Below are 17,991 nucleotides of genomic sequence, written 5' to 3' on the forward strand. Positions count from 1 at the left end.
TGACAGTATACAAGGAAACGCTCCTCAATACCTATGCGAGAAAATAAAGCACTACACACCCAATCGCAGTCTTCAATCTTCTAACCAAAACCTCCTCCTTATTCCAAAAACCCACTACAAAACAAAAGGAGAACGAAGATTCGCAGTCCAAGGACCACGGTTATGGAACGCTCTACCTACTCACATTCGCATGGAAGAAAACCATCAGGCCTTCAGGAAGAAACTCAAGACCTACCTCTTCTAAGAAGCTGGACAACACAGGACAGATCTAGCGCCTTGAGGCGATTCAGTTCACATTTGCAGCGCTATACAAATCATTCATTCATTAATTCAGGAAGTAAATGCTACATGAATCATCTGCCCTTACTCAAGATGGCTGCAGCTAGAAACCCTGGGGGTTGGGGGGTTCAAACTGATTTCTTAACAAAATAAAGCATGGAGACATGGATGGATGTGTGAGTTTGCTTTGAATATTTAAAGAAATTAATTAAACAGCATTTTCAGTTTTTGGTGCTCAGATGCAGTTTAGTTCACTTTAATTGTTTCTTCTGTAATGTAACAGGAAGGGTTTTTAAACAGATTTTTCAGTCTGTGAACATACTGTAGTTCATGGAGTTTGGGTTGAGAAGCTGTCAGGATAAAATCTTTTAATTAAATACCTGTGAAGTAATGAGCTCATTAACAAAAAGGTAGGCTTAGGATCTGCCAGACAGAATGCAATGCACAATAAATTATATTAAAAAAAAAACGTGTATAATTAAAGGCTATTCTGTTTATTACCCAATAATTACTCATTATTTAATATTATGCAATTATATTTGTGCTGCAAAAACAAATGGTTATGTTGGTCTCTGATGGTGTCTAAAGTATGACACCATCTCTTTAATGTTATATGATGGGTATTTTACCGAGGGGTGACAAACATTTTATAATTCCGAGCTCTTGAAGCATTGGTTTTGGGTTCTGGGGTGATCTCTAGGTCTTTCTTATCCACTGTTGGTTTCAAAGTAAGCCTCTGGAGTATAGTAGTGAAAAACAAGAAAAGCTCCATACGGGCTAGACCTTCTCCTGCACATACACGCTTACCTAAAAAGAAGAAAAAGGAAAAAAAAAATCAGCTTTAAGATAGCAGCTATAGAGACCACATGTACAACCTGCAATGTACAGTTTTCTGATTGTTGGTAACATGGTGCTCTGGTAACACCTAAATCTGAGCATGGTCCACCCTACATGTTTCGTCATACATGATGTTATCAGAAGCAAGGACAAGTTTGTCCTTGTGTTTAACTTTGCATGCCAAGCCTGGAGAGCTAAGGAGGTCCTGTTTGGATAGCTATGGTGACTGCTCAGCTGAGCTTGGGTGAATGTCTTTCTTAAACTTTTCAAGTGCAATTGACCACTCATAGTCTGAGGGTCAATAAGCTCTAATAAGCTGCAGAGCGTTTCAATGTGGGTGTACAGCATTGATTGTCACTTTCTTGGTTGAGGTTGAACTGTCTTCTTTTGTTTGCATGAATACCATCTCAGGGATTCTTCTTTTATGCAGCATCTGATGACCCCTTTGGTTGAACTCTTCCTTCCAGTCTTCGAGATGTATGTAAATGGCCTGCAAAATGAACTTTTGCTACTGCTTCTATATGCACTGCTCACTGGCTTTCTATGAGGTTTTTAGTATGGTAAAGTGGACCTTTACCCATTAAATTAACATCTCATCTGCTCACTCCTCTCTCTTTGTTACTCAACTACAGATATTATTTTATGTTAGAAAAGGTAATTATTATTATTTTTTTTAAATAGTGCCATTTCCTAAATTTCTCGCCTAGATGTAAGGTTGACCACCCTATGGCTCCTAGGATGTCCATGTCATACATTTAGGGAGGCATTGTTTCTGTAAGGGATGAAGAATTGCTTCATTTGAATCCTGGCAGAGATCAGAACATGAACGGGACCTTGCACATGCACATACATACTTCCTTTGGGTCTCTGCCAGGTATTTGGAACCTCGAAGTGACCTGCCCTCATGTCTGCACATGCATGAGCAGGGCAGGAATTTCAAGATGACAGCACAGAAGCAGAGCAAGGCAAGGAGAGGTTTACCAGCAAAGAAGACAACACTGGACTTAATGAACTAGTAACAATCTATTTTTATTATCTTAGAGGGAAAATTATTAGAGAGTTGAAATTTAGTTTTACCTAGATACGGTGAAGTTCCTCTTTAACCTGTTCTTACACAAACAACAGTTAAGTCTTGCCTTCTGTTCATATTTCCACTATCTATAATTGTGCAAATGAGAAAATCTAGCTAGTCTGACCAACACCTTTGCTGAACAAAAGCTATCAAACATGAATTACAAGTAAAGTCAGCAGGAACGTGCATTTGATTGAAGACTGTGTCTATCCTGATCTGAATAGGTTTTGCCTCAATCACATCCCTGCCTTCCCTGGAAGTTTATTTCTACAGATAAAACAATTAAAGCCCAATCCATTGCGGTTTGCTTCTAACCTAGAAGCAGTGACTTTATATATGCAGAGGAATCAAAGCATGTATACAGAGTATTACATAGCAAACAAAAAAATATTAATATTTATAGGAGCAATGGTTATATCATTTAAATTATAATATTTACATTTAGCTTATTTATGTTACAGATACAATAGATTCCTTTTAATATTTGCATAGTTCTTTGGTACCTGCAGAAAAAGGCATAAAAGCATCATTCTTCTTAAAGGCCCCATTCTCATCAAGAAAGTGTGCAGGATCAAAGTAAGTAGGATTCTTAAAGAATTTGGGATCTTTCAAAACAGATGTGAGGGTAACAACCACCAAGGTGTCCTGAATTGAAAATAAGATAAATATACAATCAAAACATAATTATCATCACAGATTTTCATTTGGGGTTTAGGAGTCATATGTTAAAATATTTTGCTCCTTAATTCAGGGATTAGCAACCTGAACTTGAAGTGGCAGTATGTCCTGCATTTTAAAAGAATCTGTCACTTTGCCAACCCCCAGACCATTTTATATTGACCTCTCCAACAAACTCTGCCACTCCTTCCACCATCACAGCAACCAAAATACCTAGGGTCAGCTGGTGTCAGATTTTAGATGGAGGAGTGACCTAACCTCATCCATTATGTAACAGTGCTCAGGCCTTGTGGTAGGCCTGAGAACTGCATCATGGAATGGGGTCACATGTCCCCTTAGCCAGAAACACTGGGTATTTGGCAGCAACGGCCACAGAAGAGGAGAATTGGAGAAGTAAGAATAAGGTAGTCCGGAGAGGAGGATTTTATAAAGATCCTGCCAATTTGTCCTGAATGTGACAGGATCTCTTTAAAGAAATGTGCATAATGTGCCTTTAAATTGTTTCCATTATACAACTGACAAAATCAATGCACATCAACAAATTTTGTTAGGAGATGATCACTTGGCAATTCCTTTTCTAAAACAGACATTTCTACTCCTACCTTAGGAATCCTATAACCTCGGAAGGTGATGTCTTTGCTTGTAGCATGAAGTAATCCTGATGGAATTATATCAGCAAATCTCTGGATTTCATGTATAACAGCATCTGTATATGGCATCTTGTTCCTGTCTTCCACAGAGGGAAGGCGATCTTGTCCAATCACAGTGTCAATTTCTTTCTGGACCTTTTCTGCAGGTTACATGAAAACTATGATAGAAATGGAAGGGAATTGTCCCTCAAAAAAACATACCATCAAAAAGCAAAAGATCTCCATGAGAAGGCAATGCTGTGCAATGACTAGTCAAGGACATGCTCCAGGCTGGAGAAAGAGATATAAGCAGTAGAAACATGATGTGAGATCCTGGGACAGGAAAAGCCAAAGGTATAGAGCAATTGTGGGTAGTCAGAAAAGTTAGGAGTCAGAGTTGACTTTAAAAAATAGGTAAAGCATAGACAGAAAAGAGATTCTAAGGCAGACCTGGCATCCAGCTATAGATTCAGAAAGAGGTTTGTGGCATGCTCTTCAACCTATAATTTTCACCTTAACCACTTCAATACAGGACGCTCTCACCCCCTTCTTGCCCAGGTCAATTTTCAGATTTAAGTGCTGCCTTACTTTGAATGACAATTGTCCGATCATGCAACATTGCACCCATATAAAATGTTTATCATGTTTTTTCACACAAATAGAGCTTTCTTTTGGTAGTATTTAATCACCACTGGGTTTTTTGCAAAACAAATCCAAAAAAAAACAAATTTTGTAAAAAAAAGTTTTTTCTTTGTTTATGTATATACATAATAACCTATTGCAAATAAATAATGTTTCTTCATAAATTTAGGCCAAACTGTATACTGCTACATTTTTTCTGGTGAAAATAACCAAAATCAGTGTTTATTATTTAGTCTGTAGGAAAGTTAAATGCCACGTACACACGATCGGATTTTCCGACAATAGTTGGATGTGAGCTTGTTGGTGGAAAGTCCGACCGTGTGTATGCTCCATCGGACATTTGTTGTCGGACTTTCCGCCAACAAATGTTGGCTAGCAGGTTCTCAGATTTTCCACCAACAAATGTTTGTTGTCGGACTTTCCGATCGTGTGTACACAAATCCATCGGACAAAAGTCCACGCATGCTCAGAAGCAGAAGCGGTCGGTCTTGTAAACAAGTGTTCGTAATGCAGTATTAACATTTGTAACGTGGCAAATTATGAAATCTCCAAATGCAGCGCACAATTCTCTTCTTCTTTAATGGGATAATAATGAAGCTTCTTTGCTGGTGATACTGATGGAGTTATTGAAAACGAAGTTTCAAAGGCTTTTTTTTTCTAGTGATATCAAGAATAATATTATTATGCTTTATTTATTTATTTTTGGGCAAGTTACCACAATACCATTATCCCATAGTTTTTAAGATCAAGATCAAAGATCGTAGTTTTTAAGATCAAAGATACAGCGATGTTGGTGTCCCTTGTTAATTTTACATTGTATTTTATAAAATGTAACTGCCTACTCCCAAACTGTCATTTGAAGTAAAACACACAGCCAAGTATTATTCTACACAATTTTTTTATTGTGCATTAAAAAAAAAAAAAAATTAGACATGCTATCTGCCAATAGAACTTAACCAAAAAGTGCAATCTATGCATCCAAAAATATAGAAAATATACCAAATCAAATCATTATTATTCAACCCAAATATAATATCAAAGTAATAACTCCAAGGTCAATAATAAATAACACGTTATCTCCTACAATTCTGCAACATGTCTGGTTGACGAACGGCCGTTCAGAAACTGAAAAGCGCTACATGAAAAAAGCAAAAAGAAAAGCACGAATCAACACTCACCAAACTTCTACTAACACGAAATTAGCAGAAGGAGCCCAAAGGGTGGCGCTAAAGAGCTGAAAAACCCACCTAGTACGTCTAGTACGTCACTACATTCGTAATTGTTGGCCAACATTTGTGTGACCGTGTGTATGCAATTAAGTTGGAGCCAACGCCCTTCGAATAAAAATCCACGGTTTTGTTGTCGGAAAGTCCGGTCATGTGCACGGGGCAATAGAGTCCTCAAACTATGGTATATATCTGAAAATTGATTAATCCTGATGTACTGATGGCCTATCTCATTTCCTGAGGCCCAAAACACCAGGAAAGTACAAATACCCTCAAATGACCCCTTATGGAAAGTAGTAAGAGGCATGGCGAGTTTTTTAAAGTTGTAATTTTTTGTCACTTATTTTGGAAAATGAAGAAATTAAAAAAATATTGTTTTTTTCGCAATTTTTTTTTTTACATACTGTCAGCAGTGCAGTACAGCGTCATCATATAACTGGTGTGACAGCGATCAGGGACACTGACTGGTGACAGTATGTAAAAAAATATATAATAACTTTTTTCAATTTTTTTCCTTTTTATGCCATTTCTTTCTTTTCTTAAGATTTTTTTTAAACACACTGTGAGCAGAGCAAAACAGTGTTATCACAGTAATACTGTACTACTCTGGGGTAGTGATTAGGTTTTTTCACTTTTTTTTTTTACACACATTATGATGGCTTATACCAGTCAACTCCACAGGAATAAACAACCGTTTTTACTGAATGAAATGGATTCATTCATTGTTTACTATTGTGATTAGCTGTGATTGGCCACAGCTAATCACATGGTACAGATGGACACAGCCGGTGACAGATTGCACCAGAGCGTGACCCGCGGAGCGCGTTTTGGGAGGACGTCATATGACGTCCACCAAGAATGATGAATGTCCCGCCCAGCCATCATATTACAAAAGGCTGGTCAGGAAGTGGTTAAAGTGACTCACTTTATGGTCATTGCAAAGGACAACGGGGCACTCTTTGCAACTGGAGAAAAAATGTTTAATATCTGCATATGGAAAAGCTTCTTCACAGTAAAGGTTGTGAACACATGGAATAATTTCCCTCAGAAACTAGCTCCAGCCAGCTCAGATGATGTTTTTTAAAAGAACTGGATTAATCTCTAAATGCACAGCATATAATTGGCTATTAAAGCCTAAGTTTACTAAAGAGAAAAAAAATCAGCACAAGAGACATTACTTACGATGATCAATGTAATGTGTCCTTTGTGTTGATGTCTCCTCCTTTAGTAGAAATCCTCTTCTTCGAATTCCCACCCCACCCCGGCACCATAATCTTCCAGCATGGCAGGGGTTAATGGAGCCAACTGTGCTGTGGTCTACCAAGGGTGCTTCTGTACACAGAAGAGGATCCCATGCCCATAGCAGCTCAGTGAGTCTATGGAGACCAACCAATGCTGGGCAAGAGTGGGTTAAACAGTTCAGGTTCTACCCCTACCGCTTTTGTGGCTGTTTTTGTGGAGGGCATGCAGCCTGCACAAGCACACCTGGCTGCCATTACACAAAAGTACTACTACTTTTGCTACACATGTTGGGTATACAGTTAAGTCCCATACACACTATTAGATTTTCTGCAGATTTTTGTCTTCAGATTTACCAAAACCATATAATATGAGATCAAACCTTAAGAGTTTCAATTTGTATGCAATCAGGCAGGCCCTTTCACTACATGGTTTTGGTAAATCTGAAGACAAAAATCTGCAGAAAATATAATTTGTTAAAGGGGTTGTAAACCTACGTGTTTTTTCACCTTAATGCATCCTTTGCATTAAGGTGAAAAAACACCTGGCAGTGACCGGCCCCCCAGCCCCAATTACCTGAGCCCTAGAACTTGACCCACGGGGACGTGCTGTCTCTCTGTCCGAGGTTCTCGGCTCTTGATTGGATAGATTGATAGCAGCCATTGGCTCCCACTGCTGTCAATCAAATCCAATGACGCGGGCGCCGGGGGGCAGGGCCGAGTCCTGCATTCGGCATCTATGGACGCCAAATGCTGGACTCGGGAACGCGCCCACAAGGTAACCCCCAGGGAGAGTGCTTCTGCCAGGGGGTTTTCTGATGTGGGGAGGAGCCGCAAGAGCCGCCGAGGGACCCCAGAAGACCAGGTTTGGGGCCACTCTGTGCAAAACGAGCTGCACAGCGGAGGTAAGTATGATATGTTTGCTATTAAAAAAAAAAAAAAATGAACCTTTAGTGTCACTTTTTCTTACCCTATTCCTGTAAACATGATGCTACAAATTTATGTCTTCTGTGTTTTGTGTATGTTTCTCAATATGCATTCTAATCCTGTATGTATGGATTGTATGTATGGATGGATGGATTCTGCACACTACCAGTTCTGCTTTGTATACAGGGTATATTTCTCAGTATGTGTTCTTATCCTGTAGTATGGATACTGCACAGTACCAGTTCTTTTTGTCTGTATACTGGGTATAAATCTAAGATCCTGTTCTTATAGTGCATGTACTGCACAGTACCAGTTTTCTTGCTTTGTACACATAGTATAATCCTCAGCATTTGTTTTTTTGCATGTATTATATGAATAACACACAGTTGGGCAGATTTACGAAGCATTTGCGCCATGAGTTGTGGTGCACGCCAATGCGCAAGTGACATTTTCGTATTTACAAAACAGTTGCGCCGGTAACACAGCGAGATCCCCCATTTACTATTCTCTTCCCGGCACACGGGAGGAGGTGATCGGTACGCCACTATAGACATGGCGCATGGCATCTTTAACTTAAAATTTAAACAAGCTGAAAGTGCCAATATTATGGGGGTGATGTGATGAAGTATGGTACTAACTGCCCAAGTCACAAATATGCCCAAAATAGAATGAAAAAGTAACTTTCTCCGAACAAGCCGGCAAATACATTAAGAACTGCGGGAGGTGAATTTATGCACTGCGCATGCTCAAACGGCATTTGCACTTGTTCAAATGCTTTGGTTCACTGCGCCGGCAAAATCTTAGTAAATGTCAAGCAACGTAAATGCATTTGCAAAGGTTGAACGGGCGCACCTCTAGACTTTTTTTTTTTTTTTTAACGCTGATTCACTTTGCGGCTTTAATGAAATGTCGGTCGGGCAATACACATAAGAGTTAATTGATAAAAACAGCATTAAGAAAAAAAACGAAATTCAGAAAAAAAAATGTGCGGGGTTCCCCCGAAATTCAATGCCAGGCTCTTCAGGTCTGGTATGGATATTAAGGAGAACCCCACGCCAAAAAAAAAAAAATGGCATGGGGGTGCCCCTCAAAATCCATACCAGGCCCTTCAGATCTGGTATGGATTTTAAGGGGAACCCCACGCCAAAATTAAATGGCGTGGGGTCCCCCTAAAAATCCATACCAGACCCTTATCTGAGCACGCAACCTGGCAGGCGGCAGGAAAAGAGGGGGGGACGAGAGAGCACCCCTCCCCTCTTGAACCGCACCAGGCCACATGCCCTCAACATTGGGAGGGTGCTTTGGGGTCCCCCCCAAAGCACCTTGTCCCCATGTTGATGAGGACAAGGGCTTCATCCCCACAACCCTTGCCCGGTGGTTGTGAGGGTCTGCGGGCGGGGGGGCTTATTGGAATCTGGAAGCCCCCTTTAACAAGGGGACCCCCAGATCCCGGCCCTCCCCCTGTGTGAAATGGTAAGGGGGTACAAAAGTACCCATACCATTTCACAAAAAAAGTGTCAAAAATGTTAAAAATGACAAGAGAGACAGTTTTTGACAATTCCTTTAATTAAAGCCTTCTTTTTCCATCTTCTTGGGATCTTCTTCCTTCCTTCTTCCTTCGGTTTCTTCCTCCATCTTCTTCTTCCTCTGCTTCTTCCTCCGATCCTCGGCTTCTTGCTCCAGTGTTCTTGTCTGGCATCTTCCTCCGCGGCGTCTTCTTCCCCGCTTCATTCTTGGGCCGCTCCGCATCCATGATGGGAGGCTCCCGCTGTGTGATGCTTCTCGTCTTCTGACACTTCTTAAATAACGGAGGGTGGGGCCACCCGGTGACCCCACCCCCCTCTGACATCACGGGGAAAGCCATAGGGAAAGTCCCTGTCAAGTCCCCTCTGAAGCACGGTTCCGTTATATAAGTGTCAGAAGACAAGAAGCGTCACACAGTGACGGAGGATCGGAGGAAGAAGCAGAGGAAGAAGAAGATGGAGGAAGAAACAGAAGGATGAAGGAAGGAAGAAGAAAGAAGACCCCAAGAAGATGGAAAGAAGAAGGCTTTAAATAAAGGAATTGTCAAAAACTGTCTCTTGTCATTTTTAACATTTTTGACACTTTTTTTGTGAAATGGTAGGTTACCATTTCACACAGGGGGGGCCGGGATCTGGGGGTCCCCTTGTTAAAGGGGGCTTCCAGATTCTGATAAGCGCCCGCCCGCAGACCCCCACAACCACTGGGCAAGGGTTGTGTGGATGAAGCCCTTGTCCTCATCAACATGGGGACAAGGTGCTTTGGGGGGGACCCCAAAGCACCCTCCCAATGTTGAGGGCATGTGGCCTGGTACGTTTCAGGAGGGGAAGGGTGCTCTTTCGTCCCCCCCTCTTTTCCTGCCACCTGCCAGGTTGCGTGCTTGGATAAGGGTCTGGTATGGATTTTTAGGGGGACCCCACGCCATTTTTTTTATTTTGTCTCGAGGTTCCCCTTAAAATCCATACCAGACCTGAAGGGCCTGGTATTGATTTTGAGGGGGACTCCCAAGCCATTTTTTTTTAATTTTGGCGCAGTTCCCCTTAATATCCATACCAGACCTGAAGGGCCTGGTATGGAATTTCGGGGGAACCCCACACATAGTTACATATAGTTACATAGTAGGTGAGGTTGAAAAAAGACACAAGTCCATCAAGTCCAACCTATGTGTGTGATTATGTGTCAGTATTACATTACATATCCCTGTATATTGCGGTCATTCAGGTGATTATCTAATAGTTTCTTGAAGCTATCAATGCTCCCCGCTGAGACCACCGCCTGTGGAAGGGAATTCCACATCCTTGCCGCTCTTACAGTAAAGAACCCTCTACGTAGTTTAAGGTTAAACCTCTTTTCTTCTAATTGTAATGAGTGGCCACGAGTCTTATTAAACTCTCTTCTGCGAAAAAGTTTTATCCCTATTGTGGGGTCACCAGTACAGTATTTGTAAATTGAAATCATATCCCCTCTCAAGCGTCTCTTCTCCAGAGAGAATAAGTTCAGTGCTCGCAACCTTTCCTCATAACTAAGATCCTCCAGACCCTTTATTAGCTTTGTTGCCCTTCTTTGTACTCGCTCCATTTCCAGTACGTCCCTCATGAGGACTGGTGCCCAGAACTGGACAGCATACTCCAGGTGCGGGCGAACCAGAGTCTTGTAGAGCGGGAGAATTATCGTTTTATCTCTGGAGTTGATCCCCCTTTTAATGCATGCCAATATTCTGTTTGCTTTATTAGCAGCAGCTTGGCATTGCATGCCATTGCTGAGCCTATCATCCACTAGGACCCCCAGGTCCTTTTCCATCCTAGATTCCCCCAGAGGTTCTCCCCCCAGTGTATAGATTGCATTCATATTTTTGCCACCCAAATGCATTATTTTACATTTTTCTACATTGAACCTCATTTGCCATGTAGTCGCCCACCCCATTAATTTGTTCAGGTCTTTTTGCAAGATTTCCACATCCTGCAGAGAAGTTATTGCCCTGCTTAGCTTAGTATCGTCTGCAAATACAGAGATTGAACTGTTTATCCCATCCTCCAGGTCGTTTATGAACAAATTAAATAGGATTGGTCCCAGCACAGAACCCTGGGGAACCCCACTACCCAGTGGAACGCATCAAAAACGCGCATGCAGAAAAGCACCTGGAACGCATCCGGACTGCGTTTCTATGGTGTGATCTGGCCCTTAGGGCCAGTTCACATCATAGAAATGCAGTCCAGGTGCGTTCCAGGTGCTTTTCTGCATGCGCGTTTTTGATGCGTTCCAGTGCGTTTTGGTGCGTTTTTGATGCAGTCCAGTGCTTCCCACCCCCTCTTTTTTCGTAATCTTAAATAAGGACAAGTGCATTCCAGTGCATTTTTAATGCGTTTTACAGCTTTCCAGTACAGTCCAGTTCAGAAAAAATTTAGCATGTTCTACTTTTTTTTCTGGAACGCACTGGAACTGCAAGCACTGGTGTGAACTATGCCATTGAAAACCATATAACTGAATTTCCATGCATTTTTGATGCATAAAATATGCACTGGACTGCAATGGTGTGAACTGGCCCTTAAGCAATTTGGCATATTTAAAGGCATTTCTCCTTGTTTCGTTTTTGGGGTTGTCCAATTGGTGACATTGATATATGTCCCTTAGGGTGGGACATGGGCCCCTATACCCATTTTAAGGCCATTAACTAGAAGATAAGCCAGCCAAGTGGGGACTAGTAAAATTGCCAAGTCAGTTCCAATAGACTGCAATGGTATTAGTTGTCTAACTTTTGCACATGTTAGGCTCTTTAGTTGCCCCCCTGGACTGGGGGGTGTTTTGTCCCATCTGTAATTTTGGTGCATGCTGGATGATGTGCCTAATTTTGGACAGGGGGGTGGCTTATTTTGTGCTAGCTGCATTTGGGTTGTTCTGGGCATGCTCAGAGACTTTGTTTTTTTTGGGTGGTGCTTTTTGTGTGTGAACAGCACTTGGATGTTTCTGGGCATGCTCAGAGTGTGTTTTCTTGGGTTAGTGATTTAAGGACATCCTTAAGAGGTGTACCCACTTTGAAGTTCTCTCTACATTGGGTGAACTTGCATTTTGTGTGTTTCATGGACTTTCCATGTGTTTACAATTGCCTCATTAGCACACAACCCTTTGTTATATAAAGCTTGCAGATAGCATTCTTTACTTTGCCCTGAAAAGAGATGTGTTTGAGTGTCCTTATCGAGTGTCTAACACATGTATTTGGTTTGTTATGTTGTTGCAAAGCAGTGTTTTTATGCAATTTATTTGTTACTTTGGTTTTTTGTTTTTTTGGGGTGGTGCTTATTTTACCATGAAATCTTTTTTTATGTTGGCAATTTTTGTTGTTTTTACGTTCACTTTGATTTAACTGTCTGTGCTGCATTATTTTTAAAATTCTTTCTCAATATGTTGTGCCTAATGTTATTTTAATCCTCAATAGATGTCCATTTGTGGGTGCACTCTTTTTAACTCCTGTTAATTTACACTGCAAAAGGGTCAAACCTCAAACATATTCTGTTAGTGTCTCAAATTGACATACATGTGTGTATTTTGCTTTCCTTGCTTCTTTTCTAAGTCCTGTTTGTTTTGGACCAATAAAATTGTTTCAAATTTTTTATGTTTTATGTGTGTTCTTTTCATGCAACGGATTTCCCAGCTGAAGCTTAACTAGGCTGATTGGCATGTCTTAGACAAATCCCTTTTTTTAGTTTTAAGTTACTTTCCTGGTGCCTTCATGGTAGCACATGCATGGAGTGTGCGTATGCTGCCATGGATAGTGACCAGGAAAGTAACATTTCAGAGTGCTAAGTATTCAATTTTCTCTTTGCACAGTGGTTTTCAGCCTCAGTCCTCAAGTACCCCCCTGACAGGACATGTTTAGGAAATTTTATCATATCTAAAATAGCTGTCCAAAATACAAAGCCATTGACTTTGATTTAAAGCACCTGTGCAAGATGAAGGAAAACCTGCAAACATGGCCTGTTGGGGGTACTTGAGGACTGGGTTGAGAAGCACTGATTTAGAGCACTGAACTAAAATCAAGCTGAAGACAATCCTATTCTAATTGTGGACATTTGAGGGAAATCAAGATTTTTATTTTTTTAAGGTTGGGCTTGGTGTCCCTTTTCTTAAAATTGGCTTTGCTTCCTGTCACATAGCCAAACAGGAAGTGAGAGTAAAACCCTAACAATATTTTTCCTTGGGGGCACACAGGTTAATCCAACTAGTGCCCCCACTATGCAAATTGCACTCTGGCACTTTGTTGTGTACACCCCAAATTATTAGGTATTTTGGGGTTTGTTAAAGGCAAATCCTTTCTGCAATGCAAGTGTAGTTGATGAAAATCAGAGGGTTAGCACTGGTGATTTTATCATCCAATCATGTAGAGGCAAAGATGCTGTTTCGTTTCTTTTCCTTGCTTGTCCCCCTCGGATCTCCAGCAACTGCACTTCTAAGTGCACTTGTAGTGCAAAGTGGATTTACTTTTTAGTAAATAAACCCCAAGATACATAATAATTTGGGATGTACATGGCAAAATGCTAGAGTGCAATTTCCCGAATGGGGAAACTATTTAGATTGACCTGTGTGTCCCCAAGGACATACATTGGTAGGGTTTTACCCTCACATCCTGTTTGGCTATGTAACAGGAAGTGAATAATTTTGAATGAGAAATTGGCAAATTGTGGGAGGTGTCTTCACCCTATCAGGGCTGTAGACATCTGACAAAACTTCTAATCCCTCTGCAGTCTATCCCCAAGCAAAAATAAGAAAGGATTTTAATTAGTTTAACTTTACAAAGACACATTCCTAAGTTCAATTGTGATGCATGTTAATGGCCCATTTAGAACTTTAATAGAAAGTCATCAGTTGCCTTTGACTCTAAACATTATTTTTGGCCAGTCCTAGAAATCTGCATCTGTTTTTCTATTAACCACTTGATGTCTGTGCTATAGCCAAATGATGGCCACAGCATAGCCCTGAATTTCTGGGAGGCTGTCATAGGACAGGCTCCCCGTGTGCTCCCTGCAGGGCGTGCAGCGTGCACTGAGACTCGGGTGATCACAGATCAAAGTAAGGGCTGATCCCAGCCCCTTACCACGCAATTAGCTGTCAGCCAATGATGGCTGATCACATGATGTAAACTAAAGCTCGGTAATTGTTTATTTTTTCTCCTCACGCTGACAGCATGAGGATAAAAATAAAAGCTGATCACCGGCTTAGGTGCAAGGGACATTGGTCCCGAAGAGGCAATTCTGCCTCATCTGTGCCCACCAGTACCACCTGCCAGTGCCACCTATCAATGCCCAACATTGGTCCCAAGCAGTGCTGCCTATCAGTGTAACCAATCAGTGCCGCCTCATCAGTGTACTTTAATGAAGGAGAAAAATTACCTGTTTGCAAAATATAATTTCAAAATATCTGAAAATATACAAAATTATTTATAAAAATCTGTCTTTTCTTTTTTTTTGAACAAAAGAAAAAAACCACAGAGGTGATCAAATACCACCAAAAGAATGCTCTATTTGTGGGAACTTTAAAAAAAAACATTTGGCTAGTATGACCGCGAAATTGTCATTCAAAGTGCATCAGCGCTGAAAATTGGTCTGGACAGCAGGGGGGTTTAAGTGCCCAGTAAGCAAGTGGTTAATTTCCATGGCAAATATGGATTTCTGTAATAAAGATGTGTGCCCGCTGTGTACACAGCATGTGCGCATGGGCGTAAGCAAGTCGCACACATATGAACGGTACTCATTGTAAATCATGGGGTACAACTTGTGATGCAACTTTTCAGTCCCAAGTGGCCTTAGGCTCTCTTTCCACTACTGCGAGTCGTTGTGTGACTTGACACAAGTGAAGTCGCAGGACAAGTCAAAACACATGTATTTCAATGTTCCCCCGTTCTAATTGGTGCAACTCCCAAAAAAGTTTTTGCACTACTTTGTTCCAACTTCAGTGCGACTTTTTCTCCAATGTTTTGAGCTAGTCGCATGACATGGCATTAAGGCTCAGTTTCCACTATTGCAAACCCAAAGTTGCGTGTTTTTTGCCGCGAGTTTCCCGCAACTTTTTGTCGAAACTTGAAGCAATGCCTGTGTATTTTTGAGGTCTATGGACCTCAAGTTGCATCAAAGTGGGACCAAAGTAGTGCAGGGACTACTTTGAAGTTGCTGCGACTTGAAGTCGCACAGATATGAGCAGTACTCATTGTAAATCATGGGGTAGAACTTGTGATGCAACTTTTCAGTCCCTAGTGGCATGACAAGTTGCAATAGTGGAAAACAAGCCGAAAAAGCACATTGTAAATCACGCAACTTTGGGGTTGAAATAGTGGAAAGAGAGCATTAGGCTAAAGGGGTAATAGGAAGATACACTGTAAGATTTACTTCTAATTGTGGAAAATCAAACAGGCTCTTGCACTGAATCTAATTTATGGAAGATCTAACTGATTGGCCAGTGTATGGTGACCTTTAAAGATATGAAAACTTGAATTTTTGGTGTTTAAGCCTCATACAGACGATGGGACTTTGTACAAACTTTGCAGTGGATTTTTGTACAAAGGGCGTTGGCCTTAGAGTTCTTTCACACGGACGTGTCCGTGTACGGAGCCCGCTCTGCTCAGCGGGGGATCGCTCCGTCGATCCCTGCTGAGCAGGCAGATGACATGTCTGTCTCTGCACACTGTGCAGGGACGGACCTGTCAGAGTGCCGCTCTCCTCTATGGGGATCGGATGATGACGGACCGTAGAGTCCGTTGTCACCCAATCCGATCTGCAGACGGATGGAAAAATAGGTTTTTCCTCCGTTACACTTTTTAGGATTGGAGTGGGTCGGATGTCAGCGGACATGTCACCACTGACATCCGACCCTCCATAGAGGTCTATGGAGTGTCCGTTCAGGTCCGCAGGTCCGAGGCGGACCTTAAAGATTCATCCATTAACACTGGGGCTGTGCGGGCGGCAGCGGTAAAATGGTGCTATTTTTCACGCTGCTTTACTGGCGGTATTTGGCCGCTAGCAGTTTTAACTCCCGCTAGCGGCCGAAAAGGGGTTAAATCCGCTCGCAAAACGCAACCGCAGTGGTGTTATGCCGGCGGTATAGCCACGCTGTCCCATTGATTTCAATGGGCAGGAGCGGTTTATACACCGCTCCTTCACCGCTCCAAAGGTGCTGCTAGCAGGACTTTTTTTAGGCCCCTTTCACACTGGGACGTTTTTGAGGGGGTTCGGCGCTAAAAATAGCTCCTGAAAAAACCCCAAAAGAAGCGGCTCCATTCACTCCACTGAGGGCTTTCACACTGGAACGGAGCGCTGACAGGGCAACACAAAAAGTCCTGCCAGCAGCTTTTTTGGAGTGGTGAACTCACTGCTCCTCCCAATTGAAATCAATGGGGCAGCACTGTGATACCGACGGCAAAATGCCGCTCCAGCATACCAGGCCCTTCTGTCTAGTATGGACTTTAAGGGGAACTCCCTATGCCAAAAAAACGGCGTGGGAGGTGCCCCCCTCAGAATCCATACCAGACCCTTATCCGAGCACGCAGCCCGGCTGGTCAGGAAAGGGGGTGGGGACGAGCGAGCGCCCCCCTCGAACTGTACCAGGCTGCATGCCCTCAACATGGGGGATGAGTGCTTTGGGGAAGGGGGCGCTGCGGCCCCCCCCACCCCAAAGCACCTTGTCCCCGTGTTAATTAGGACAAGGGCCTCTTCTGGACAAACCTGGCCGTTGGTTGTCGGGGTCTGCGGGTGGGGGGCTTATCAGAATCCGGGAGCCCCCTTTAATAAGGGGGCCGCCAGATTCTGGCCCCCCACACTATGTGAATGAGTATGGGGTACATGGTACCCCTACCCATTCACATGGGGGAAAAAGTGTCAAGAAAAAAACACACTAGACAGGTTTTTAAAGTAATTTATTAGGCAGCTCCGGGGGTCTTCTTCCTACTTCAGGGGTCTCTTCCGCACTCTCCGGCCTCTTCTCCGTGCTCTCTGGATCTTCTCCCGGTCTCCGGATCTTCTCTGCGCTCTAAAGTTCTTCTGCCAGGCTCCTCCGCTACCTTCTGCTCTTTTGCTAGCGGTGGCCCGATCTTCTCTCGCTATCTTCTTCCAGCTCTTTTGCTAGTGGTGGCCCTCTTCTCTTCTCTTGTCTTCTCTTGTCTTCTCTTGTCTTGTCTTCTCTTTTCTCTCCCGCTGTAATGCCGTCTGCGAGGTGTGCAGCGACTTATATAGGCATGGGGCGGGGTCACCGGGTGACCCCGCTCCCATTATGACGGCACAGTCCCGGGGAATGCTGGGACTGTGCCATCATAATGGGTGGGGTCACCCAGTGATATCACATAGTGACCACGCCCCATGCCTATATAAGTCGCCGCACATCTCGCAGACAGCATTACAGCGGGAGAGAGCGTTGTGTCAAAATCAGAAGAAAAGAAGAGGGGAGAAGACGACGAAGAAGACCGGGCCACCGCTAGCAAAAGAGCTGAAAGAAGATAGCGGGGGAGCCCGGCAGAAGATACCGGACAGCAACAGAAGAACCGGACAGTGGGAGAAGATTGGGCCACCGCTAGCAAAAGAGCGGCAAAAGAGCAGAAGATAGCGGAGGAGCCCGGCAGAAGAACCAGAGACTGGGAGAAGATCCGGAGAGCGCGGAGAAGAAGCCGGAGAGCGCGGAAGAAACCCCTGATGTCAGAAGAAGACCTCCGGAGCTGCCTAATAAATTACTTTAAAAACCTGTCTAGTGTGTTTTTTTCTTGACACTTTTTTCCCCCAGGTGAATGGGTAGGGGTACCATGTACCCCATACTCATTCACATATGGTGTGGGGGCCGGGATCTGGGGGCCCCCTTATTAAGCCCCCCGCCCGCAGACCCCGACAACCAACGGCCAGCAGCACAGAGCTTCTGGGTCTTTACCTTCAGGAGAGGAACTAAGCCTGGAGGGCTTGCTGCCATCTGGG

General features: G+C 43.0%; 1 protein-coding gene across 2 annotated transcripts in view; it reads right to left on the reverse strand.

Annotated features, from left to right (window-relative positions):
• Positions 1-762: 762 nt before the first annotated feature.
• LOC141107718 (cytochrome P450 2C8-like) overlaps positions 763-17,991 on the reverse strand; it is a 64,459-nt gene continuing 47,230 nt past the window's right edge. For both annotated transcript variants that reach the window (XM_073598638.1, XM_073598639.1), the window contains exons 7-9: positions 3,469-3,656; positions 2,692-2,833; positions 763-1,086 (exon numbers count right to left, since the gene is read on the reverse strand). In XM_073598638.1, the coding sequence (XP_073454739.1) occupies positions 905-1,086; positions 2,692-2,833; positions 3,469-3,656 (512 nt within the window). In that variant the 3' untranslated portion in view covers positions 763-904. The remainder of the gene's footprint in view (positions 1,087-2,691; positions 2,834-3,468; positions 3,657-17,991) is intronic.

The sequence above is a fragment of the Aquarana catesbeiana genome, linkage group LG09, assembly GCF_042186555.1.
Source record: "Aquarana catesbeiana isolate 2022-GZ linkage group LG09, ASM4218655v1, whole genome shotgun sequence".
Taxonomy (NCBI): Eukaryota; Metazoa; Chordata; class Amphibia; order Anura; family Ranidae; genus Aquarana; species Aquarana catesbeiana.